Genomic DNA, 27,399 nt, shown 5'->3' on the forward strand with positions numbered 1-27,399 from the left:
AGAAAGAAAGAGAGAGAGAGAGAGAGAAAGAAAGAAAGAGAGAGAGAAAGAAAGAAAGAGAGAGAGAGAGAAAGAAAGAGAGAGAGAGAGAAAGAAAGAGAGAGAGAGAGAGAAATAACTGAAATTTTTTATTTAATTTTTGTAGTGAGTGAATGTGTGAGTGATTGACAGAGAAAAACCAAGAGAGAGAGAGAGAGAGAAACCAGGAAACCGGGCCCATATGCCTGGCTAGGCTTTAAAAGGGCGAAAAGAAAGATGTATGCATAAACATAAACACCCATTATAAATTTTGATTTGTCCCTGTAATTATCAGTAGAACCCCTACCTATATTTAGTCAAGGCTTCCTCCTTTGCCTCACACTGCTTTATCAATCATTATTCAAACCGGATACAGACATCACCACCATCGCCCCAGCTAATCTGTGGGATTGCATGAGACAGACCATCTGCTGTTTCACCATTCTCTGTATACAGTCAATAAGTGAGGACATATTTTTACCATGTGAGTTGTTATAAGTATTTGCTCTTGCTTTATGTACATATATGAATGTGTGTGTGTGTGTGTGTGTGTGTGTGTGTGTGTGTGTGTATACAGGTATGATGGTGATTCTGGAATGTGGCCTTTAGATATGTTCGGGTATTTTGATGTATAATTACATGTTTAAGTAAAAGAAATGGTGTGTGTGTATCATATATGTAAATGTAGTCTATAAACTTTTTTAACATAAAATTCATATATACCTGCACAAATATATCCTTCATCTTTGTGTTATATCATTATTGTATTAATCTTATGCATAGAAGAGTTCCCCATGTGTATCCTGCCTTTGAGTATATTCTGTATGTCAAATGCACATTGCAAGTTTTTTTGCCAAATTATACTAAATATTATATATACACACACACATATATATATACACCAGTAAAGTTAATTTAACCACATCAAAGTGGCTGTTCCATGTTACTACTAGTTTAACCCCAGGCAGATCTTCAGCCAGCTGGTTGTTCAAGTAAAAATATGGTGAAATTTTTGAGACTTCTTGGTTTTTTTCAACACTTGAAGAGAAATGTATATCTTAGTTTTTAACGATATGGCATCAACAAGTAGTGATTCCAGCTTTGAAGGTTTTACTCTTGATGATGTACAAAATATAAATGAAAACAACAGTGATTTGTCTTCGGACGAATTATATTGACATTTATGAATCTTCGTCAGACAAAGATTTTGATAATGAAAATGATGAAAATGATATTGAAAATATTACTCCCTGCAAAAGAAACTGGCCTCTGCTCATGTTTCAGGAGTGTTCACTTATGTTTTTTTTTTAATGTTGGGCATGTAAGTAAAGGAAACCTGTGTGTCTGCCTGAAGTGCTTGTCTACTATCCTAAGAAATATCCTTCCCACACAAGTTTTAACGTTGAGGGAGAAGGGTGGGGCAAACGAAATGACCTTCCAGTGGCACTTCTTTTGTAAGTGCTAGGGCCTGGTATATAGGAGATGCGGCCCTTAAACCCACTGGATGCCAGGGCCTTGTTATATTAGGGAGTCATGATATCGAAAATTTCTTGATTTGAAGACAGGTTGGAGATCCACTTGTTAACATTCTTCTCTAGGTTCCTGAACAAGATCAGTGGGTAGCAGAAGGCTGTGTTGATGTAGGGTAGCCTTTCATTTGGTTTGCGATAGGGCCAGTATGGACTGGAGCCCAAGTCTACCATGATGTTACCACTAATTTGCTACCACTACCATCACCACCATCATATCCCTACCCACCATTCTTGCCTGTTTTCTGTATTCTTGCCTGTTTTCTTTTTTGCTTCTCTCTCACACAGTCACAGATTATGACAGTTCTATCTGTCATCTGCAGTCTTCCATTTGGTTGGCAGAGGTCATCTTTCATGCTCCCACCAGCTCCACCATCACCACCGCAACCATTCCAGTTGGCACTTACAGTATTGCTGCTGCTGTTGCTGTGTATGTCTGGGTGCCAAACAAAAACAGCAGAAGATCACTTAATTTCTGAACTGGTACATTCTATAGAGAAAGCATCAGTTTTCTTTGACAACTACCAAAACAATATCAACATAGATGGTTTATTTGGAATTCAAGTAGGACAAGGTGAGTGTAAACTATTTTAGTTGCTCAGTAATCATGCTGAATATATTCATAGTTAAAAACATCCTTGACCTTCAGTACAAAACAATGACCATATAACATAGTAAACAAACTTTCACATAAGCACAGGCATAGCTATGTAGTTAAGAAGCTTGCTTTGCAGCCATAAGGGTTTGGGTTTAGTCACACTGCACAGCATTTTTGGTAAGTGTCTTCTGATATTGTCCTGTGATGTCTGGCTTGAGAGTGAATTTGATAGACAGAAAATGTATGGAAGTCCACTATATATATTATTATTTAAGGTTTATATATTAAAATGAAGTTCAGATATATAAAAAAAATAAGCTTAAAAAGAATTTATTAAGTAAAAAAATGAAATATAGATGTTTGAATAAAGAAATATAAAATAAACTTATTGCCTTTTAGAACTTTCCAAATGTATTATATCTTGCATCATTGCTGTCAGTAAATAATTTAGTAACTTCTTCACAACTAGTCTTTTCCAAAACATCTCTATGAACGTGGCATATTAGAATATGATTCAACCTTTGCTAAATTGTGGATGAATGCAGCCAAGTTTTGAGTCACCACAGAGTGCTAAAAGATCTTTCAGCTTCACAAGAACTGGTTGGAAACACTAAAAGTAGCCTGAGCAATCACTCAACATTTGGAAACATGCAATGGACTTCTGGTTGCCTTTCACTGAATATTTTATGATGATTCTCGAGAGATGATCCTCTATACTCTTTTACTCTTTTACTTGTTTCAGTCATTTGACTGTGGCCATGCTGGAGCACCGCCTTTAGTCAAGCAAATCGACTTATTCTTTGGATGCTTAGTACTTATTCTATCGGTCTCTTTTGCCGAACTGCTAAGTTACGGGGACGTAAACACACCACCATCGGTTGTCAAGCGATGTTGGGGAGACAAACACAGACACACAAACATATACACACACATACATAATATATATATATACATATATACAACGGGCTTCTTTCAGTTTCCGTCTACCAAATCCACTCACAAGGCTTTGGTTGGCCCAAGGCTTTAGTAGAAGACACTTGCTCAAGATGCCATACTGTGGGACTGAACCCAGAACCATGTGGTTGGGGAGCAAATTTCTTAACACTCAGCTACACCTTCATATTTATTTTCATTTATAATTTGTTATTTATCTATTTATTTATTCATTGTGCAGGTCAATTGCTCAGTATCGATAAATTATTATCCGAGATTCATGCAGATGAGAAACTGAAAGAGAAGATCCAACAGGTCATATCAAGGATGGAAGTGGTTATCAAGTTGATTAACAACAAAAACCAGAAGAACAGGACATTCTACAGCCAACGTTTCAGGCAGCTGGTCACAGAACCAATGAAAGTACCCTGGGTACCACGTTGGCTGGTTGACAACCACAAACCAATAGTTTTTGAAAAGCTGCACGATTACAATGAAGAATTTGGTGATACTTGTTTGGCCCGTGTTTTAGGTAGCTACGTACAGGAAGATAAGTGAGTTTTGTATATTGGGTTTTTTATTATCATCACTGACAAAACCACATTTATTTACTATTCTCATCATCTTCGCCATCATCATCATTACCATCTTCATCCTTTTTTCTCCTCCTCTTCCCCCTCATCATCATCATGCCTATCATCACCACCATTACCACTGTTGTCATTGTCATTGAGCTGCCACTGTCATCATCATCTTGTCCCCTTCATTTGTCCTCCTTACCCACCACCACCTCCATTGTCATCATCATCATCATCATCATCATTCCTATCATCGTTACCATCACCATTGTCATTGAGCTGCCAGTCATCATCATCGTCTGCATCATAATAATCATCATCATTTACATTATCATTGATATTATTGTTGGTGTTATTAATGTCAGTGCGTTCACAATGTTCACAACACCCTTTGATTCCAACCATTCCACAATGGCATTCTATTGTCCATTCCAGGGACCAACTACCAAAGTGCAATGTCACAAAAGAATGTCTGGACTTTATGACCAAACCAAACACCACCGGATATTACCTTTCACACCAACTCCTATATTTCATATGTATTCAAATGGTACATTGTCTTTTCTATTTCTTACTGTTTTTTTCTCATTTAGGTAAAATAACCAGCAGTTTCTGAGGGAAGGGGATCAGTTATTTCACTGTTTTTATTGGCAAGCTGCCAGAGTTGTCAGCATGCTGCACAAAATGCTTTGTAGCATTTTGTCTTTATGTTCTGAGTTCAAATTCCACTGAGGTCAATTTTGCCTTTCATCCTTTCAGGGTCGATGAAATAAGTATCACTTGAGCACTGGGGTCGATGAAATCGACTTACCCCATTCCCCCAAACTGCTGGCTTTGTGCCAAAATTTAAAGCCATTATTATTATTATTGAGTGAGAGAGCAGCGCATGCCATCAAAGTGACACTGGAGTAAAATATACAAAGCCCAGTATACCCATCTTGACTACCCGTCTGATAAGGCTACACCAGGCACATGCATCACAACCATACGTGTGTGACATGGTGATCTCATATCAAGATAAACAGCACATGACCTTGCAGGTGGGGCCCAGTTAGAATTTTCTTCAGATTGAGTAACCCATCCCACTCAAAAGGTCCCTGAAAAAGGGTTAAGGGTGTTGAATGAAACACCCATGTTTCCAAAGGTGAATTATCCAAACCCCAAAGAATTCCTCTTGACACATGGCTATGATGATCCCCCACTACTTCTGCTCATGATCAGAGATGCACATATCGTCAGCCACCAAGGGACATGCTCGACTGGTTAAGGTCAAGCAACTGACAAGCAAATCTGTGGTACTGAGCAGAATATTTTCTGTAGCCCATCTTTTATAACAAGACAAAACAATGTACATGATAACACTTCCAATCAACTAAAGATTCTTCAAGGCTGTGCCCCAGTATGACCACAGTCTGATGACTGAAACAAGTAAGGAATAAAAGATAAAATATGTGTGTATGCATGTGTATTTATGCATGTGCATGTTTGAGATAGCATTGTCCTGTTGGTACTATCAGCACCATCAACTAGAGTCAGACAGAAGGAGGAAGTGAGAGAGAGAGAGAGAGAGAGAGAGAGACAGACAGACAGAGGAAGGCAGAGACAGGAAGATTCATTATTGTTGTTTGTTGTGTTTCAGAATGACTGTGCTGGCAGAGCAGGCTTTGAAGAATTCCAAGAGCGACCAACTGTAGTGGACATCCAGAGACAACTATGTGGCAAGATGTACAACGAAGCAAAACAACTAGCCATACATGGCTACGTGGACCTCTCCTTTCAGGACCTCTTTGCTGAACACAGTGAGATCACTTCATATTGTTGTTATTGTTGTTTTGTTCCAAGTCAGTCATTCCATTCACAAGAATACTGTCTTTGCTTTAGGAATATTCTTTTACTTGTTTCAGTCTTTGGACTGTCACCATGGTAGGGCACCACCTTGAGGGGTTTACTAGAAGAAATTGACCCCAGTTTAGTACTTTATTTGATTGTTCTTTTTTTGCCAAACCACTAAGTTGCCGGTACATAAACAGATGTGATGCTGATTGTCAATCAGTGTGGAGACGTGCAAAGATACATATCGGAATTGAACCAAATTCGACGACTCCCATGTCAACCTTTCCTTCATTGGACACTAAACTCTGTTTGCGAAGACCTGTTGGGGCAAGTGAAATTGAAATCGTAATTGAACCAAATTCAATGACTGGCACCATGCCAGTAGAGCACTAACAGCACCATCCGAGCGTGATCATTGGTGGAGCAGCTGTCTGGCTTCCGTGCCAGTGGCATGTAAATAGCACCATTTGAGTGTGATCGTTACCAGCGTCTCCTTACTGGCACTTGTGCTGGTGGCATATAAAAGAAAACATTCGAGTGAGGTCGTTGCCAGTGCCACTGGACTGGCTCCTGTGCAAAACTTTTATAGTAAAAAAAGTAATTTTTTATGTAAAATATAGGGGCCACAATTTCACAGGAGTAAAAATTTCATGCAACATGGCATACTCTGAAAACCACACTTACTGATATATTTCTAAAGACCAACCACCTGTTGTCCATAATGAAATTGACCAAAGTCCAGCCGTCCTTATAATTGGTCAGTTAAATTTAAAACCAAGGACAGGCTTAGACCATTATAGGGGTAGATATGAATAAAGAAATAAATAAAAGTGTGGGGAAGTGGTTGCTTGTGTCATTATAAACCATTATAACATGAAAACAAGCACTGTACAACAGTAAATAACAGTTAAGGGGAGACTACCGTTATGGTATGTAGTTGCTAGGGCATTTATCTACAAATTATAATACTAGGTCTCCTTAATTAGCCACCTCAGTCCCAAGTGGTGGTTGTATTAGACAAACTAATTGTCTAAACCCTCCTGAGTACATTCTACTTAGTAGACTGGTTGGAAAAAGGTAGTTTGACAGGAGGGCTAGGAAGAAGGGGAAATGATAAAGTACTGGTGATTCCAAAACGAAGGTGCATTTTCTTTCAACTCAAACTTTACTTTGATTTTTTTTACACGTTCCGAGTTCCTTCGAGAACACATCAGGGTAGATCTTCTTTAATTCTAATTTCAATTTTTCTGATACATTATCTGATACGGACTGTGACACATTCACCTTTTTATATAATGTATTCAATGGTAGATCCCACAGTAGAATTCTTCCATTAAATCTGTACCAAACAGATTCATTGTATTTTTAGACACCATTATTTTACTTTACCATGTCATTTCTTTGAGTTTTATTTCTGGCAGAATTTTGCCCAAGAATTGAACTCATTCCCCAGACACACTGTGAGCTATCTTAGTAGTTTTTTTGTATACCGGCTTTTCTATCTTAATTCATGTTGTCGTATTAATTATTGATATGTCTGAACTGGTATCTAATTGCATTTTTGTCTGAAAACCATTTATTTTTACCACCACAAATTTCGGGTTTTTTTATGGTATAATTTATTTTTGTTGAGTAGGCTTTCTTCCATTTCTCATTTTTTACATTTTTCTTCAACCAGCATTTTGACTGTCTATGCCCAATTTTACCACACTTAAAACATTTTCTATCTTTAAAGGGGTAATCTTTCTTATAATGCAGGTCTCTGCAACCATAGCACGGTTATATCAGAGACCTCTTGGAAAAGATACGAAAGATATGCGGTCTATATAACACAAACTACTAACAAATGGGGACATAAACATGTCAATACTTGTTGTCAAGTGATGAAGGGGAGAAACACAGACACAATGACACACACACATACTCACGTGCACATATACACATATATTGCAGGCTTTTACACAATTTTCCTGAACCAAATGTATTCACATGTCATTTTCTGGCTTCAGGCTGCAGTAGAAGTCTTTTACCCAAGGGTGCCATGTAGTGGAATTGAACCTGAAACTACATGTTTGTAAAGTGTGTTTCTTGACCACACCTAAATTATTGACATTTAGGTTTATCTTTTTCAGTGAAGGCTTAACAAATAGTCATTCAATATTGTTTTCTTAAAAACATTTATTTAGGAAATATTTTATTTGAAATTCTGCAAAGTCAGTATAAGCACAAGCATAACTGTGTGGTAAGAAGCTTACTTCGCAACCACGTGATTCCGGTTCACTTGAGCAAATGTATTCTACTATAGCCTCAGGCTTGGGTAAGTATATTCTGCTATAGCCTTGTGAGTGGATTTGGTAGACAGAAACTGAAAGAAGCCTGTTATATATATGTGTGTGTGTGTCTGTATTTGTCCTCCACCTCCACTTGACAACTGTTGGTTTGTTTACATCCTTGTAACTTGGCAGTTTGATAAAACGAGACTGATAGAGTAAGTTTCAAGCTTAAAAAAAAACAACTGGGGTTGAATCATTCGAGTAAAAATTCTTCAAGGTGGTGACTGTTGTCTAATGACTGAAACAAGTAAAAGAGAAAAGGAAAGATGAAAGATGTACAAAGTTCAGATTTTGTCTTTATGATGTGTCTTTCTAGCTGATTACACGGAAACTTAGCTACTATCTCTAGCAGGTTGTGTAACCACATAAAAGCTCTCATACTTGTGAATATGTATGTTTGTATTATATGTGTATTATTACTGTTTGTAGTAGGCAATGATTGTCAAAATGAATTTCATATGTTTCAATAATGATTTTGTCCACAATATTAATATTATAATTCAGTGATATATCTTGGCCCAAATTTCCTCATATCCAAAGTGGTAAATGACAAATTTAAGTGAATTATCTTTTATTCATGATGAGAAACATTTGTCAATATATGACTGTCAAATAAAAACAAATGAAAGCATTAAAGTGAAAAATAATGTTTACTTCACGAACAGCAGCATAGACTGTTTTACCAATATCTGCTATCTGTGTATATAAATATATATAAAATATCTCTTTTCATAGACTTTCTCTGTGCTCCACTTGGCTTCCAGAACTTTCTCCATGCTGATTGGATAAAAATGGTTATTACATGGCAGAGTCCCATTGGTTGCTTTGCTGAGACAATGGTTGATAATACTCTTTACAACACACGGTATAGATTTTTGTTACTGATTCTAGTCTCCACTTGTTCTTCGATCACACACACACACACACACACACACATGAATATCTTCCCTCAATTAAAGAAATTCTGCTGTGTTTCCTGTAATGATCTCTATCATTACTGTTCACTGTAATAAATTAAACTAGTGGTTCTTTCATTCCTATTTTACTCTGATGAACCTACCCACCCAGCCATTCAGTGTTTAGAAACTAGTTTTATTGATTCTTATCCTTCCCACTGGAAACACAAGGCCTCAGATTTTGGAGGAAGGGATTAAGTCTATTACATTGACTTCAGTACATAACTGGTACTAATTTTATTGACCTCAAAAGGATGACAGGCAGAGTCGACCTCGGTGGAATTCGAGCTCAAAACCTAATGGCAGAGAAAATACCACTAAGCATTTCACCTAGCATGCTAATGATTCTGCCAGCTCGCCGCCTTAATGATATAATAAATGTGAATGTCAATGTGTCACGCTTTTTCAACTTTACTCCTAGAGGCCGTAACCCAACATATCATATTATTTTGGAATCAGGCTGACTCCGCAAGTAAATTAAAAACATTCTGGGCTGAATCCAGACTCACAATCTTGAAATTCTGGATTCCCAAGTTTTCATTACTGTGATTGTTTTTGGCGATATTTTTATGACAAATTTTTTTGTATGATAACAATTTTTATAATCTAAAGGCTAACTCCGTGAAAATGTGTGACACACTGACATTCACATTTATTATATTAGATATATATATTAATGGTATTTTTATATAAGCTTAAAGCTTATGGTGATCACCGTGCAATGACTAAGGAAAGTAGTCTAATAAAGGGGCATATAAGCCCTTGACAGAAAAAGAAGGCTTTCCTATCCCACGTGGATATAAGCTTTAAGCTTATATAAAAATACCATTATTATTATTTACAGGACTGTAAACTCGGCACTGTATAAACCATTCGCACCAAAAAAAATATATATATATATATATATATATACATACACATACATATATGTATACACATACACACATATATATATATATATATACACTTACAATATCTATTTTCAGTTCATTGCCCACAATGCGGAAGTTAATGCGGGAGGAGTTGATGCCAAGTAAGTGGTCTTCCTTTCTCTTGAAATATATAAGCCAAGCATAAATGCATCCACACACATATACACATGTATACACAAATATATGTACACATGCACATTACTGTGCCAGCTTCAGTATTTGATCCTCAGAGAAGTTGGTAAAAAAAAGTCAAACTTGTTATCTTCAAATCAAATTTTGTGCTTATCCTCATTCATGGTCAAGAATGTTAGATAATAACCATAAAAGCATGATTGCTTACACAAGCAGCTAAAAAGAGGTTTCTCCAAAAGATCTCTGGAGTAACATTACTCTGTGGGATGCATAGCTCAGAGTTCAAGAAATCTCTCTGGGTTGAACTGCTACTTCTCTGCATTCAGAAGTCCCCACTCTGTTTATATGCTTTGCGTGTGTGTGTTTTTGTTTGCTTGTTTGTTTGTTTATATATGATTAGAATGTTGCAGAAAAGAATCACAGGATAGATTATTCAAGTTGGTAGGAAGACAAAGAATGCGATCTTTGGAAATATCCATAGTCTCAATTTGGTTAGACTTGGGAATCCAGCTGGAAGGTGTGGTTGCTTCAGATAGGATCTTATGGAAGAGATGACTGAGGACTCTGTTCCCATGATCCTTTCTGAAGCAATAGGTGAAGATGGATGGATGAATGGAGTTAGTGCCAATGACACATTACAGAGCCTCTAAGACTGGTAAAAAAGTGGGAGAAACATATGGTATCCTCAAATCAAAGAGCTGGCCTGAACGTTTGCAACAGATGCTGGGTGGTGGTGTTAAACTTGGCAATGGATTAGGTTCACCACCAAAATAGGCTATGGCTGGATTTGAATTTAGGACACTAAGAGCCAGAATAATTACAGCAAGGCACTCTCTGACATACTTACTATTCTACCATTTGACCACCATAGATTGCAACTTTGTTATTCATTCCAAATGGAAGAAAGACAATGACCACTGTAGAATTTGAACTCAGTATGTGGAAAATTAGAACAGACATTAAACATTAGTCTTGCTGCTCAAATTTCTTCAAGTAAGAACTCTCACAGAAGTAGTCGACAAAATCAAAAAACAAACAATGCACATGCGTGAAATTATAAATATAAAATGACACCAATTTGCCCATTACTCTCTGTATATGTGTGTGTGTGTGTATGAATTTATATATGTGTCCAATCTATGCCAGTATGGAAAATAGACTTTAAATGACAATGATAATGATATCATCATCTTTAATTAGATATTAATTTATTTCAGATGGCTGTCTCTCCCACAAGTCTGGTCTCTGTTATGGAGTACTAACCACTTATTTAAATGGAATTTTGCGAAGGCAACTTAACCACAGCTAAGAGTTCCTGCCAGTGACCCATCGGTGTTGATGCCATTCTAGAGTATTGACCATTTATTCATAAATGGACTTCTGCAGAGAAGCAAGTGTTCCACAGTTTACTGAATTCCTAACTGTGGCATGCAAGCCTGGACACTGTTTCACACTCCAGTATTGGGATTAACACCAACTGAAATACCATATCTTTCTGTTGTCAATATGAAATAAACAAACAAATAATAATAATAATAATCCTTTCTTCTATAGGCACAAGGCCTGAAATTTGGGGGAAGGGATAGTCAATTACATCGACCCCAGGATACAACTGGTATTTATTTTATCGACCCTGAAAGGTAAAGTCGACCTCAATGGAATTTTAACTCGGGCTGTAAAGATGGATGAAATGCCGCTAAGTGTTTTATCTAGCATGCTAATAATTCTGCCAGTTCACCGCCTTAATAATAATAATAATAATAATTCTTTCCACTGAAAGCACAAGGCCTGAAATTTGGGGGAGGGGATAGTTGATTACATCAACCCCAGTATTTCACTAGTACTTAATTTATCAACCCAGAAAGGACAAAACGCAAAGTTGCGCTTGGCAGAATTTAAAGTCAGAATGTAGCAACAGACGAAATACCACTAAGCATTTCACCCGGCATGCTAATGATTCTGCCAGCTCCCCCACCTTAATAATAATATTGACATCAATGTGGTTGTTTGCTTTTCCACTCCTTTCACTATTTTGTTTCCTAGCCCTTTTAATACTAACTTACCTGAGAGGTAATATTTGGATATTCTGTTAGAACAAAACTATACTATGAGAGAAACTCTTATTTTGGCTTTAGATGGAAAATGCAGTCTTATATATCAAGTTGGTGCAAAAATAATGTTCGATTTAAAGATCTAAGGTAAAAATGAATAAGCTAATTATTTGGGAGATGGAAACTGAAAGAAATCCATCGTGTGTGTGTGTGTGTCCTCTTGTCTTGTCATCATGTAATGGCTGTAATTGAGAATCACCATCATACAGGCATTGCTGCGCATTACTAGTCTTTCATGAAAACATGTCTAGCCAAAAGGGATTCCAGCTGTAGAAAATTCACCTCAAGGATTTCCACTGGACCCATGCAAGCATGGGAAAAGTGAATGATGAAACAATGATAATGATGATGATGGTTGTAAGGCATTCTTTTTTATTATTTTTATTATCAAATTATTATCTTCAGAACTGTACATCATTTACCATTTCATTCACCTCTTACAGTTTTTGTCCGAAATTTTATTAAAAAATAAAAAATAAATTTTCTATAGCCAGTCCTTCACAAAGAATGCCAAATGCTCACACAGTTTCACCTCTTTTTCATCTTTTTGAAAGTCATACTTTATAACAAAAATGGTTTCTTTTTTGGTTGTTGGGGTGCTGGTACATTCTGAAACAACAAAAGAAACTCTTTTATGTAAAATCAAGAAATCATTTTAAAATATCAATTTTAAAACTTTAAAATATTAATTTTCATTTTATAGGCACAGGAGTGGCTGTGTGGTAAGAAGTTTACTTCCCAATCATATGGTTCTGGGATCATTCCCACTATGTGGCAGCTTGAGCAGGTGTCTTGTACTATAGCCTCAGGCCAACCAAAGCTTTGTGAGTGGATTTGGGAGAAGGAAACTGAAAGAAGCCTGACATATATATAAATATGCTTGTGTGTATGTGTTTGTGTCTGTATTCGTCCCCACTCCGTTTGACAACCGATATTAGTGTGCTTACATCCCTATAACTTAGCGATTCAGCAAAAGAGTCCGATAGAATAAGTACCAGGCTTTAAAAAATAAATAAAAGTACTGGGATTGATTCATTCAACTAAAATTCTTCAAAGCAGTGCCCCAGCATCGCTGCAGTCTAATGACTGAAACAAGTAAAAGAAGAATAAATCTTAGCCTTAACCCTTTAGCATTTAAACTGGCCATATCCAGCCAAAAGTATTCTGCCTATTCTATGTTCAAACTGACCAGATCTAGTCTTTCACACCAACCCTACAATAACATTTTAAAAATTAACAGCTACCTCATCAAAATCTCATAGCTACAAGATAATGCATGATTAGTTCAAAACAATGTGGATAAAAAAGCATTAATTATGGCAGAATAATCTGAACACTAAAGGGTTAATATTGTGTTTTGAAGTAGGCACAAAACCCTTTTGGAAGGAGAGGATAATTTCACAAGCAAGCAATAACTACAGACATACTTAGCTCCACAGTTGTTACTTGTCTGCAAACAAAGAACTTTCTTTATCTTTAAACATATAAATTGATTTTTAGAAATAAGAAAGGGTCTTCACACATTGGGACTAATAGAGGAAATGACAGAGGACTGAGACTCCTGGTGGTTTGCTGTGCTTGAAAAGACACATCAAGCTCAGTAAAAGCTGTTCTTACATACCGACTTATCCCCTGCATCCCGCTCCAGCTGAACATTCTTAATCTTGCAGGTTCATGGGTGCTGATGCTTACATGAAAAGCACATGTACTAGTGTTATGTAAACGCACCCATGGCAGTGCTGTGTAAAAGCACCCAGTACACTCTGTAAAGTGGTTGGCATTAGGAAGGGTATCCAGCCATAGAAACCATGCCAAAACAGACATGGAGCCCAGGCAGTTCTTCAGCTGGTCTGCTCCCGTCAAACTGTCCAACCCATGCCAGCATAGAAAAAAGATGTTAGATGATGATGATGATGAATGTGATAATGATAAATTCTTTATCTAACTATATTAATGATAGTGATGATGATACCTCAATATTTGTTGTTCTATTGCAGTACATTCGTGAATGTATAGTCTGAGACAAAATATAACGGATGAATGAACAAGCAGATTACTTTATAGATGGAATTGGATGGTAACATTGGAATCCATGAAAGCAGTACACAAAAAAAAAAGAGCTCATAATTCAGTAGGATGTAAGAAATCTGAGAGATGAGAAGGGTGAAAGGTCAATGTATTTAATATAAATCAAATAATAACCTTTTTAGTGGGGAATGGTGATGCCTTTCCCTTCCTAGTTGCCTTCAGCACTTGATTCAGGTCAAACCAGCAGTTATCCTGCTTATTATTATTATTAAAACAAGCTGGTTTAGATTTGCTGACAGCCGTTGGTGGAGGAAGGACATTGCGATAAATCCTTTCTGTTTTACTGGAATTGTTGTGGTGAAAGTCCTGACCATTAATCCACCAAGACAGGCCCCCATTTCTTTGGATGTTTTTATTATAATTCAGATCTTGTTTGTCAGTCTGGGTGGTCCTGCCACATGGAGGTTTTGTTGATGCTAATGACTTCTCTGTATTCCTGTTTGTGTTCTTATTTTGTCTGATTCCATTTGTAGAACATTCCCCTGAAAATAAAATGAAAGGTTCAGATTAAATTTCAGTCATTTTGATAGGGTCAAACCCTTTGGATGGTTATATCTTAGCAGGTTAAGACACTCACTTTGCAACCATGTAGTTAGGGGTGCAACACCTTGGACAAGAGTCTTCTACTATAGCCCAAGGCTGAAGAGTGAATTTAGTAGATGGAAACTGTGTGGAAGCCTGTCATATATGTGTATATATGTGTGTTTCTTTGTGCTTGTGGTTGTCTGCTCCATCACATGACAACCAGTGCTGGTTTGTTAAAACCCCAGTAACATAGCAGTTCAGCAAAAGAGACTGATAGAATAAGTGCTAGACTTAAAAAGTAAGTCCTGGGGTTGATCCTAGGGATCAGGCCTAAGGCAAGTACCTTCTACTACAGCCTCAGGCCAACCAAAAGCTTTGTGAGTGGATTTAATAGGCAGGAAACTGTAAGAAGCCCATCATATATGTGTTTGCAGGGCTGGCACTAGGAAGTGTAGGACCCAATTAGGGAATTGTTGATGGCTTGAGTCTCCACCTTTAGCCACAATAATATACTAGAAATTCATCACAGTTCCTCCACTCAAGCATGTGAATGAGACCCTCTCTTGGCGTGGAGCCCAATTTGAATAAATCTGTTTAATTGGCTTAAAACTGACCTTGTGTGTGTGTGTGTGCATGCACACGCATATGTGTGTATGAGTTGGTGAGTTCTTGTATCTCTATGTCTGGGCATCATTTGATAGTTACAAACAAGCATACCCTGTCATATAAGAAGATCAATATCTATGGTTCCAAAACAAGGCAGCATCATAATTTCTGAGTGAGTGTAACTGTGTTCTTTACCTTTGTTTAATACTGGAACAACATCTGATGATAAGTAGCAGTAGAGCACAGGAGGCCCAGGGTCAGAGCTAGCATCAGAGGAAGCAGCTGCATTGCTTTTGTATGTAGTTTGCTTAGAGTTCATTACTTCACATGCTGATACCTGTTGCAATAATTCACGGACAAGACAGCCTATTTTCTTTCCTTCATTGGCTTTCACAGGGACTCCTAACTATAGAAAGTATTCATTTTTAAGGTTCATGTTGGAAATGTACAACAAAAACCATGTGGTCTCAATTAGACAAAATTTACATTCATTACTACAAAAGAACAGAAACATTCTTAAAAAAATCCTGTTAGCAAATATTCGCCATGGATTTAATCAATCCATTTGATATCAGCTTGACTGTGAACACCACTGGTTCTATTATTCCTAACTCTTTAACATTTAAACCAGTCATACTCAGTCAAAATATTCAACCTGTTTTATATTCAAACCAGTCAGATCCAGACTCTCACACCTATCTTACAATGTCATCCGAGAAACAAGCAATCACATCACTGAAATCTTGAAGTTACGAAATAATGCATGATTAATTCAAAACAATGTGTTAGATTCGATAGAGCAATCCGAATGCTAAAGGGTTAAACCAACCATATCCAGCTCAAATATTCTACATTTCATGTTCACACCAGCCAGATCTGGCATCTCTCACCTAACCAACAATGTCATTCCAATGATATACAATTACATCATCAAAACTTCAAAGCTATGAGATAATGCATAATTAATTCAAAACAATGTAAAAAAAGCATTAAGTTTGACAGAGTAATCCAAATGCTAGAAATAAAGCAATCTAAATCACCCAGTAAATTTTCATGTTAATTCCAGACACATAATAGACACATACATTGTTACATATGCATGCTGAAATCCACACACATTCATACACTGACCCTTATATTAACACAGCAATATACACTCCGCCGCTTACAACGTTGAGGGTTCCAGTTGATCCGATCAACGGAACAACCTACTCGTGAAATTAACGTGCAAGTGGCTGAGCACTCCACAGACACGTGTGCCCTTAACGTAGTTCTCGGGGATATTCAGTGTGACACAGTGTGACAAGGCTGACCCTTTGAATTACAGGCACAACAGAAACAGGAAGTAAGAGTGAGAGTACAGCAGGGTTCGCCACCATCCCCTGCCGGAGCCTCGTGGAGCTTTAGGTATTTTCGCTCAATAAACACTCACAGCGCCCGTTCTGGGAATTGAAACCCTGATCCTATGACCGCAAGTCCGCTGCCCTAACCACTGGGCCATTGCGCCTCCACTACAGCAATATACACACGCATGCTAATACTCACACAGTGATACGCACTCGCATTGAGCCACTGGCACCTGCAAAGCAAAGACCTCTCAGCTGAGAGTTAGAGAGAGAGAGAGGGAGAGAGAGAGAGAGAGAGAAAGAGAGAGCAGAAGCATGGCCACAAAAGACATGACTGTATGTATGGATGACCTCAGTGAGGCCCAGTGTCAAAAGATCCTTTCTCACCACTTCATCCTACATCTACCTGGGTCTACTCTTTCCACAGGTTCCCTTCACAATTAGAGATTGGCACTTCTTTATGCAGCTGTCCACATCCATATGGGGGTATGGAGTGGAAAAATGTCTATTGGGTAGGTATCCACCAAGTTGCGGGATTTTTGGCCAAATGAGTTGACCAAGGTACTTATTCTTGTTTTTAAACCTGGTGGTTATTCTATCAGATCTCTTTTGCCAAACAGCTAAGTTATGGAGATATAAACACACCAACACCAAGTCTTAAGCAGTGGTAAGGGAATACACAAAGACACACACACACATAATATTATATATATATATCTATGACAGGCTTCTTTCAGTTTCCATCTACCAAATCCAATCACAAGGCTTCTGTCAACCTGAGGCTTTAGTAGAAGACTCTTGCATTAGGACTGAACCCAGAACCATGCAAGCTTCTTACCACACAGCCACACCTGTGCCTATGTACTCTTTTACTTGTTTCAGTCATTTGATTGCGGCCATGCTGGAGCACCGCCTTTAGTCGAGCAAATCAACCCTAGGACTTATTCTTTGTAAGCCTAGTACTTATTCTATCGGTCACTTTTGCCGAACCGCTACGTTACGGGTACGTAAACACACCACCATCGGTTGTCAAGCGATGTTGGTGGGACAAACACAGACACACAAAACATATACACACACATACATACATAGATAGATATACATATATACGACGGGCTTCTGTCAGTTTCCGTCTACCAAATCCACTCACAAGGCTTTGGTCGGCCCGAGGCTATAGTGGAAGACACTTGCCCAAGGTGCCACGCGGTGGGACTGAACCCAGAACCATGTGGTTGGTAAGCAAGCTACTTACCACACAGCCACTCCTATTCTCATCATTTTAAGTTTGTTTGGTCTTTTTTATCACACACACAGCCATTTGTGTGCAAGTGTATCTTTTATCTTTTACTTGTTTCGGTCATTAAGACTATGGCCATGCTGGGGCACTGTCTTGAAGAATTTTAGTCAAACTTACCAAACTCAGTACTTATTTTTTGTAAAGCCTAGTACTTATTCTGTTAGTCTCACTTGCTGAACTGCTAAGTTATGGGGGCATAAACACACCAACACGGGGTGTCAAATGGTGGTGCAGACAAACACATACACAAAGACACACACACGCACACACATATATAATATAGAAGACGAGTAGCAATAGTAGTAGTGTTTACCTTCTCTTGACTGGGGAATTCATCATAATGTAGATCAGAATTCTGGAAACCACTGATGTAGATGGTTTCTGTAAGAATAACATAAATTAGAAATAGTTTTTTGAGATGCAAAATATGTTGAGACAAGGTCAGATGAATGTGCTTGAATATCACACCTGGGTATCCATCACATACACTTGTGTTGTATTACACTACACACCCACAGACACTGCTATTTCTATAATGGATTCAGCCCCCAATCAACCAAAAAGAGGATTTGATAGAGAGAAACTAAAAGAAGCCCACTGTATATATATATATATTTATTAATATTTTGCAGAAGCAACAGAGTAACTCAAAGGCCAAGAGTTTCATGCATTGGCACATGTGTTGGCACTTATCAGATTATTTAATAAATGCTAATGTGGTCTTGGTCCTTGAGTCACTCTGTTACTTCTGCTAAATATTAATGGGAATCTAAAGTGGGACAGCACTGGACAGATGTAGAGTTTTTACAACTTTTTACCATAAGAGAGAATTTTTTCTCCATGGTAACTGCAGTGAATTTGCCTTTACAAGTTGAAATATGTCACAAACATATTTTAACTAACCTAAAGTTTGCGCGTGTGTCTGTGTGTATGCGCGTGCGTGTGTGTGTTAGTCTCTCCTTGCCTTGACATCACGATAGTTGCAAACAAGTGCAACCATCATGCATACAGTCTTCTTTGTTTCCAATCTTCCATGAAAACGTCTGGCCTTGGGGAAAGTATTACTTTGCTTGAAACCAGGTAAGGAGTGACAAGAGGAAGGACATCTGGCTTTGGGGAATCTGGGTTCAAAAGTGATGAAGATAAAGATGATGGTGGTGGCAGTGGTGATGGTGATAATGGTCACGATGGTTATGGTGGTGGCGATATTGATGACGGTGGTGGTGGGGGTTATGATGTTGGTGATGATGATGATATACACTCATTGAACCACTTCTCACCTCTAAGGAATACTATTTGTCCTGCCAGACACAGAAAATATTTTCCAGTCTTTTACCTTTGTTGTTCACTGCATTCTTGTTCGAATCTTTGACAGGCATTGACATCACACAACAGACCATCTTTAATGTAGGTGAATTATTACTAATATCCTTCTTTGCCTGACAAGAACGAAAGAAACATTTTAAAGTTAGACAAGGTAAACTTTATGAAGTGTTGATGGTGATATAGAAGGTAGTGGTAACCGAGTGAGGCTATAATCAAAGATGTCCTAGCGACAACCATCCCGAATTTCAGTTGTGGTATATCTAATTTACTTTATCTTTTATCTCTTACTTAGTCAATAGACTACAGCCAAGCTGGGGCACTGCCTTGAGGAATTTCAATCAAATAAATTGAACCCAGTACTTAATTTTTGTTAAATCTGGTACTTATTCTATCAACACACACATATATACATATACATTTGTATATGCACTATTATATAGGCCAACATATGTACTGAGACCCATACACATATATATGCACATACACACACCCAAAGACATATGCAAACACACATACACATGTGTACATATACACACATACATACACATACACACATCCACATACGTATATATGTATATATCCACACACATGCACGCATACATGTCCATATATGTATTATTAAACAATTAAAAAATAAGATTGAAGAGTTAAAAATTTTAAAACCGAGACATTGGAAATGTGGAGACGTAGATTCCATGTGCTGTTCATTCAAAGGGGTTTTGTGGTGTGAATGAAATTTTGAGAATGTAGTGGTAGTATTAAGTAGCTTGACAACTGGAGTTGGTGTGTTTGCATCCCCATAACTTAGTTGTTCAGCAAAAGAGACTGATAGAATAAGTACCAGGCTTAAAAAATAAGTCATGGTGCTGATTCATTTGACTAAAAATCCTTCAAGGCAGTGCCCCAGCATGGCCTTAGTCTAATGACTAAAACAAGTAAAAGATTAAAGATTTTATATACATATATATATATATGCACAGGAGTGGCTGTGTGGTAAGTAGCTTGCTTACCAGCCGCATGGTTCTGGGTTCAGTCCCACTGTGTGGCACCTTGGGCAAGTGTCTTCTACTATAGCCTCGGGCCGACCAAAGCCTTATGAGTGGATTTGGTAGATGGAAACTGAAAGAAGCCCGTCGTATATATGTATATATATATGTGTGTGTGTTTGTGTGTCTGTGTTTGTCCCCCTAGCATTGCTTGACAACCGATGCTGGTGTGTTTATGTCCCCGTCACTTAGCGGTTCGGCAAAAGAGACCGATAGAATAAGTACTAGGCTTACAAAGAATAAGTCCCGGGGTCGATTTGCTCAACTAAAGGCGGTGCTCCAGCATGGCCGCAGTCAAATGACTGAAACAAATAAAAGAGTAAAAGAGACATATTTCATATATCAAAAGAAATATAACACCTACCTCTGATATATTCTTTACATTGGTGTAAGGTGGAAGAGTTTTGTTGGTACAACCTAAGACAAAAGACATATCAAGAATTCTCTAAAAAAAACCCTGGAGAGTTTTTAAACACATTACTATAGTTACTTATAATATAAAGAGATGCAACTAAATACCATTTGGTATTTTGTTTGGAACCATATTGATCCTCTCATCTATTGTTCTAAAGATTCCTTTATAAATAGTGATCAACTACAGTCCTAATAAACAGATATAATTACATACAGTCCTGTAGCAAATATTGGTTTCACATTTTGGCACAAGGCAAATAATTTTGAGGGAGGGACTAAGTCAATTAAATCAACTCCGGTGCTCAACTGGTACTTATTTTATCAACCTTGAAAGGATGAAAGGCAAAGTCAATCTCAGTGGAATTTGAACTTAGAATATAAAGACAGATGAAATGCTGCTATGCATTTTGCCTGGCATGCTAACAATTCTGCTAGCTTGCTACAGCAGCAGCAGCAGTAGCAGTAGTAGTAGTAGTAGTGGCAGTAGTAGTAGCAGTAGCAGCAGCAACAGTAATAGTAATAATAATAATAATAATAATCATTTCTACTATATGTACAAACCCTGAAATTTTGTGGGGAGGGATTGATTACACTGGCCCCAGTACTCAACTGGTACATATTTTATCAACCTGAAAGGTTGAAAAGCTAAGTTGACCTCAGTGGAATTTCAACTCAGAACAGAAGGACGGACGAATTGCTACTAAACATTTTGCCTGGCATGCTAATGATTCTGCCAGCTCACTGCTTTAGATAGAACCAAGTATTGCAAGCAATTTCTCCAACACGAATATTTCAGTTAATTAACCATCTTCAAAAATTTTAAAGCCAAAAAAGAGAGACAGACAGACAGACAGAGAAAATATTTACCTAACATTTTTGGAGTGTCTGATAGATATCCACTGTCTGGAGAATAACCTGATTGTAAGATAAGCCCTGTCTCTGATGTCTTCTTTGACAAAGAGGGAGAAGATCTGTCAACAACTTTACTGCCTGAATTTGAACTTTCAGCACCTTTCTGGGGCGTTTTCTTTAAAATGGGATTGCCAACCTTCTTTGAGGCATGTGCATTTTGAGACTGTCTTGCTTTCAACACTGGTGTCGTATTTAAGGAGACAAAACTCCAGTGCTTCGCCGGTTGCTACAACAAACAAAAAGATATAAATCTGCTATATGCAATTGAGTTGGTACTTAATTAAAACAGCCATCTATGTACCATATTTAATGTATATGAGGGGATGCTAAAAAGTTTCTGGCGTTGGGTAAAAGAAAATACAGGAGGATCAGTACAATGAAATTTTTTATGGGCATATATAGGTTAACTGAATACTTGATGTGGCTAAATAGTTTTAGGGAACTGTTTTTTAACTTTACAAAAATTGTTTATAGTCATGTCATTTTTTATAGATTTAGTATTTTAACTCTGTCAGTAAGGCGCTTACCAGTTTTAAGATTTACCACATAGTTTTGAAATATTTCGATTTTGAAATTGTTTTCAGACAATGAAACATCTATAATCATATACAAATGCAGGGTTAGGGTTAGGGACAAAGAAATGTGATGTACTTTAACTATATATCAAACTGTGAAGTTTTCATTGGTAGCACAAACCTAAAATATGGCCTAGTATTACATTACAACTTCCCAAGATCTGCAAGCTATAGGCTTCACCTTGCCCCTACTTATTACACAAGGTATACAGCATATGATGGAAAGTAAAACTACTTACTGGTGGTCTTCTAATCCAGGGTGAGTAATCTATAAAGAAAAAGAAAATATTTGTTATAGAACTTGGTAGAACAAGTTGTTTAATGGTTCAATATTGGTTCTGATTGGGTCAGTGTTGGTTACGACTGGACAGTGGCTGGATTACAGTTTGGTCATAAGTGGATTGTGGTAAAATTACTATTGTAATTGCGATTGTGATTGTGTTAGAACAGCATTGCAATTGGATTAATGTTAGTTATACAAAGACTATAATTGTGGTAGTATTAACTGATCTGTGATTGGATTATAGTTGGCTATAATTGAATTGTGATTGGATATCTATTGGTTACAAGTAAAGTTACTGGGTTAGTGTTAGTTATAAACTGGACTATGATATAGTTCCTCTTAATCCTAAAAGAATTTCAACCACTGAGTTAAAACTGGTCTGTAGTTGTTATACTGTTGGTTACAACGGATATGTGACTTAGTTACAGCTATTATTGGGTTACTGTTGGTTACAACTGAACTGTGATTGGGTTATTGTGGATTAAAACCAGACAGTGACTGAGTTACAGTAAGTAAATCTGGAAAGTGATTGGGTTAATGTTCATTATAACTAGAGTGTGACTAATTTAGTCTTGCTTATAACTGGAATTTTACTAGTATTCTATTAGTTATTACTATCATTGGGTCACTACTGTGAGTTGCCTTTTAGTCAGGTGAGACAGACTCTTTACAAAACCTCTGAGACAGGTGGGACAGAGGAAGGAGGACAGTATCCTCAAACCAGAGACTTTTCTTGAATACTTGTAACAAAATGGACTTCTTTCTACTACAAGTACAAGAATTTTCACTCTAACAAATTGACCTCAGTACTTTTTTTTTTAAAGCCTGGTAATTATTCTATTGGTCTCTTTTGCCATGTTGCTGTTACAGGAGTAAGCAACCCAGCACTGGTTGTCAAGCGATGGGAGTGGGGGACAAATACTAACACACACACACACATCTATATCTAACTGGACACTCCATCAGTTACAACAGTTGATCCAACTAATGGAACAACCCGCTCATGAAAATAACGTACAAGTGGCTGAGCACTCCACAGACACATGTACCCATAATGTAGTTCTCAAGGAGATTCGGCATAACACAACTCATTTTTGGCAGCTGAGTGGACTGGAGCAACGTGAAATAAAGTGTCTTTTTTCAAGGACACAACATGGTACTAAGTGCCCTAACCATTAAGCCACGCGCCCTCTATATCTATCTATCTATCTATCTATCTATCTATCTATCTGTCTATCTATCTGTCTGTCTGTCTATCTATCTATCTATCTATCTATCTAACACAAAACACAATCCTATTGTAATCAACAGTAATTTAATTACAGTCCAGTTATAGCCATGGCTGTGGACGCGCAATGGCCCAGTGGTTAGGGCAGCGGACTCGTGGTTTCGATTCTCAGACCAGGCGTTGTGAGTGTTTATTGAGCGAAAACACTTAAAGCTCCACGAGGCTCCGGCAGGGGATGGTGGCGAACCCTGCTGTACTCTTTCACCACAACTTTCTCTCACTCTTACTTCCTGTTTCTGTTGTGCCTGTAATTCAAAGGGTCAGCCTTGTCACACTGTGTCACGCTGAATATCCACGAGAACTACGTTAAGGGTACACGTGTCTGTGGAGTGCTCAGCCACTTGCACGTTAATTCCACGAGCAGGCTGTTCCGTTGATCGGATCAACTGGAACCCTCGATGTCGTAAGTGACGGAGTGCCAACAACAACAACAACAATATAACCATGGCTACAACTTTGGTGTAGGTATACTAGAACACTTGATGGTCATCAACAGAATGCTTTGGATGATCATGACTAATCTGAACATTAAAGATGAGCAACAACAACAACACTCTAGCACACACACACACACACACACACACACACACACACACACACACACACAGAATGCCATTCAACTGCAGCAATAGGTAATCAAAGGAGTCTATAGAAGAAAGGTGACAAGGGGAAAAGATAAAAGTTCCATGCCATACCATAATGAGGTTCTGCAGCTTCATAGTTATCCGCATAAAAGTGTTGAGGGTTGTTATAGAAACCTTTTGAACACGATCGAATGTGAGAAGGATTAATGTAAGAGCTGGAGTAAACAGATTCATAGGGATCAGCATGTCTGTGGTCATTGTGGTGGCAGTGGTGGCGGTCCTGTTGGATGAAAGAGACGGAAGTGTGGGGTCTGGCAAGCATAGTTACACACACATGTATATACATATGTATATACATGTGTGTGTAGATAGATAGGTAGACAGATAGATAGATAGTCAGATAGACTGTGAGAGACAACCATTATATATGTGTATGTATTCTTTTATTGTTTTATTTGATTTAGTTATTAAACTACGACCATGCTGATGCACCACCTCGAACAATTTTTAGCCGAATGAATTGACACCAGTACTCATATTTTTTTTTAAGCCTGGTACTTATTCAATCATTCTCTTTTGCCATACTGCTATGTCACAGGAATATAAACAATCCACCACTGGTTGTCAAAGTGGTGGTGGTGGTGGTGGGGGGGGACTAATACAAGCACAAAGACACACACACACACATTAACTATTTATATCTATCTATCTATCTGTGTATATAAATATTGTTCAAATTTACAGAAAACAAGACGAAGACAGGTGTACAAACAACAAGCAGGTGTATTAGTGTAGTGCTCAGGAAGAACGGAAAGTCTTTTACACTTCAAGATTAGGCTCTTCGACAGAAAGAACTAAGAGGGGAAAAAAACGAGAGAAAATGAAAAAAAAAAAAAAAGAGAAAAAAATTTTCTGTAGGGATTCAAGATGACAGAATATATATATATATATTTTCTTTCTTTTTATTCTTTTACTTGTTTCAGTCATTTGACTGCGGCCATGCTGGAGCACCACTTTTAATCAAACAAATTGACCCCAGGACTTTGCCAAACCGGTTGTCAAGTGATGGTGGGGGGGACAAATACAGACACAAATAACAAACACACACACACACACACACATATATATACACAATGGGCTTCTTTCAGTTTCCGTCTGCCAAATCCACTCACACGGCTTTGGTCGACCCGAGGGTATAGTAGAAGACACTAGCCCAAGGTGCCACGCAGTAGGACTGAACTCAGAACCATGTGGTTTTCGGGCGTTACTAATAGTTTCATGTGTTTGAAAATCCAAACGTGTTCTTCAGGCACAGACTTCACTTCATGCTGAACTCAGAACTTTAGATATGGCATAGAGTGTGAGAATACGCGAAAAAACACGAAAAAATGGGAGCATATAGAAAATCCTAACTTCTAATCAGAAAATGAAATCAGGAGACCTGATGTAAATGTAAATAATGTATGAAATTAAATGTAAATTGTGTAAGGAGAGTAAAAATGTCTATGAAAATTAAATGTATAAAATATAATGTAAAAATATAAAGGTATAAATATAGGAAATATCGGGAATGTAAAACTTTATAAAGGATAAAAAATAAATGTAAAGAAATAATAAAATAAAGGGGGTAAAAACTATTATGATAAGCAATCTAACTTCCTTAGTCTTTAAATGATAAGGTCGGGGGATGTCAAATCAATCTGGGATGGGTGGGATTGTCCAGTTCTTCAAAATATATATTTTGCATATGTCTGCAACCACTGAAAATTTCAGACCTTGAGTTCAATACTAAGTTGGGGATTTTTGATCTGAACAGTATTTGTGCTCTTTCAAATCGTCCAACCCATGCTAGCATGCAAAGCGGACGTTAAACAACGATGATGATGATGATGATGATGATGATGTGTGTGTGTTCGTGTCTATGTTTGTCTTCCTATCACCGCTTGATAACTGGTGCTGGTGTGTTTATGTCCCCTTAACTTAGTGGTTCAATAAAAGAGACCAATAGAATATGTACCAGGCTTTAAAAAAAAATAAGTATTGGGGTTGATACATTCAACTAAAAATACTTCAAGGTAGTGCTCCAGAATAGCTATAGTCTAATGATTGAAACAAGTAAAAGATAAAAGATGTACACACACACACACACACACACACAGGTATATATATTGGGTTATCCCATAAATAATGCGTTTTTTTTATACTTCTTTTACTTTTCAATATTAAGATAAACAAAGTGTTTTTTTAAAATCTAAAATATACTCTCCCTCATTTTCTACAATACTCTTTCATCTATCTCGTAGACTTGCAAGGTCCCTCTTCCAAAATTCACTTGTCCATAACAGAAAATACTCCTCCAGTACTGTTCTCATCTTGCCTACAGAATTCATATTTTTTTCCATCCAAATGATTTTGAAGACTGAGAAATATATGATAATCAGATGGGGCGATGTCCGGCAAATATGGTGGTGGGGCATCATTTCCCATTCAAACTACTCCAACCTTTGGAATGTCACCCTTGCTGTATGTGGCGAAGCATTATTCTGATTGAAGAACACCTTTCGTCTTGAAACCAAAGATGGTTGTTTTTCTTCTAGCACTGACTTGAATGACTGGTTGAATGACCAAATCCAAGCTTCTCTGCTAGTTCCTCGATGGTTACAATGGGATCTTGTTCCACCAGGGTGTGTTGGACTTCCTCATTGAGCTCTACAGGTCTTCCAGGATGAGGCTTGTCTTCTAGGCTCTAGTTTCAGGCTCGAAATTTCTAGAACTACCGTTGACACTAGCTTATGCTTGCTGTCTGATCCCCATATACTGCATTAATATTCCTCACATTTTCCGTTGCGTTGTTGCCTTTATTGAACTAATAAAGTAAAATATGCCAAATATGCTCCTTTGTCACTTCCATTATAGCTTTGAAAAAATAACTGTTAAAATCGAACTGCACTCTTCAAGATTTGCACTAAGAATAAGTACAAGGTAAAATTACTACCTGCTTTTATAGCAAATTGATGCAGGTAGTTTATCCCATGCCCCTCTGACTTTTAGTTCGTGCAATTGAAAAAAACCCACATTATTTATGGGATGACCCAATATATAAATATTCGTCCAACCCATGCTAGCATGGAAAGCGGACGTTAAACGATGATGATG

The 27,399-nt window shown here is 37.6% G+C and overlaps 2 protein-coding genes across 4 annotated transcripts in view; one reads left to right on the forward strand and one right to left on the reverse strand.

Annotated features, from left to right (window-relative positions):
• Positions 1-1,844: 1,844 nt before the first annotated feature.
• On the forward strand, positions 1,845-11,381 carry LOC106883033 (UPF0764 protein C16orf89 homolog). The gene is made up of 7 exons (XM_014933892.2): positions 1,845-2,121; positions 3,320-3,632; positions 4,092-4,206; positions 5,296-5,455; positions 8,558-8,687; positions 9,765-9,811; positions 11,060-11,381. Exons 1-7 carry the CDS (start codon positions 1,845-1,847, stop codon positions 11,149-11,151), a joined length of 1,134 nt encoding a protein of 377 aa, XP_014789378.1. The 3' UTR covers positions 11,152-11,381.
• A 918-nt stretch (positions 11,382-12,299) lies between these two features.
• The window catches only part of LOC106883040 (uncharacterized), a 37,349-nt gene continuing 22,249 nt past the window's right edge, over positions 12,300-27,399 (reverse strand). For 2 of the 3 annotated variants that reach the window (XM_014933905.2, XM_014933904.2), the window contains 9 exons: positions 24,355-24,523; positions 22,328-22,356; positions 21,469-21,739; positions 20,552-20,604; positions 19,152-19,254; positions 18,129-18,196; positions 15,368-15,578; positions 14,156-14,523; positions 12,300-12,562 (listed from right to left, as the gene is read on the reverse strand). In XM_014933905.2, coding sequence (XP_014789391.1) covers positions 12,515-12,562; positions 14,156-14,523; positions 15,368-15,578; positions 18,129-18,196; positions 19,152-19,254; positions 20,552-20,604; positions 21,469-21,739; positions 22,328-22,356; positions 24,355-24,523 — 1,320 coding nt within the window. In that variant the 3' untranslated portion in view covers positions 12,300-12,514. Of the gene's footprint in view, positions 12,563-14,155; positions 14,524-15,367; positions 15,579-18,128; positions 18,197-19,151; positions 19,255-20,551; positions 20,605-21,468; positions 21,740-22,327; positions 22,357-24,354; positions 24,524-27,399 lie in introns of those variants that run through there. The other variant, XM_014933906.2, reaches the window with a different exon arrangement.

The sequence above is a fragment of the Octopus bimaculoides genome, chromosome 26 (genome assembly GCF_001194135.2).
Source record: "Octopus bimaculoides isolate UCB-OBI-ISO-001 chromosome 26, ASM119413v2, whole genome shotgun sequence".
NCBI lineage: Eukaryota > Metazoa > Mollusca > Cephalopoda > Octopoda > Octopodidae > Octopus > Octopus bimaculoides.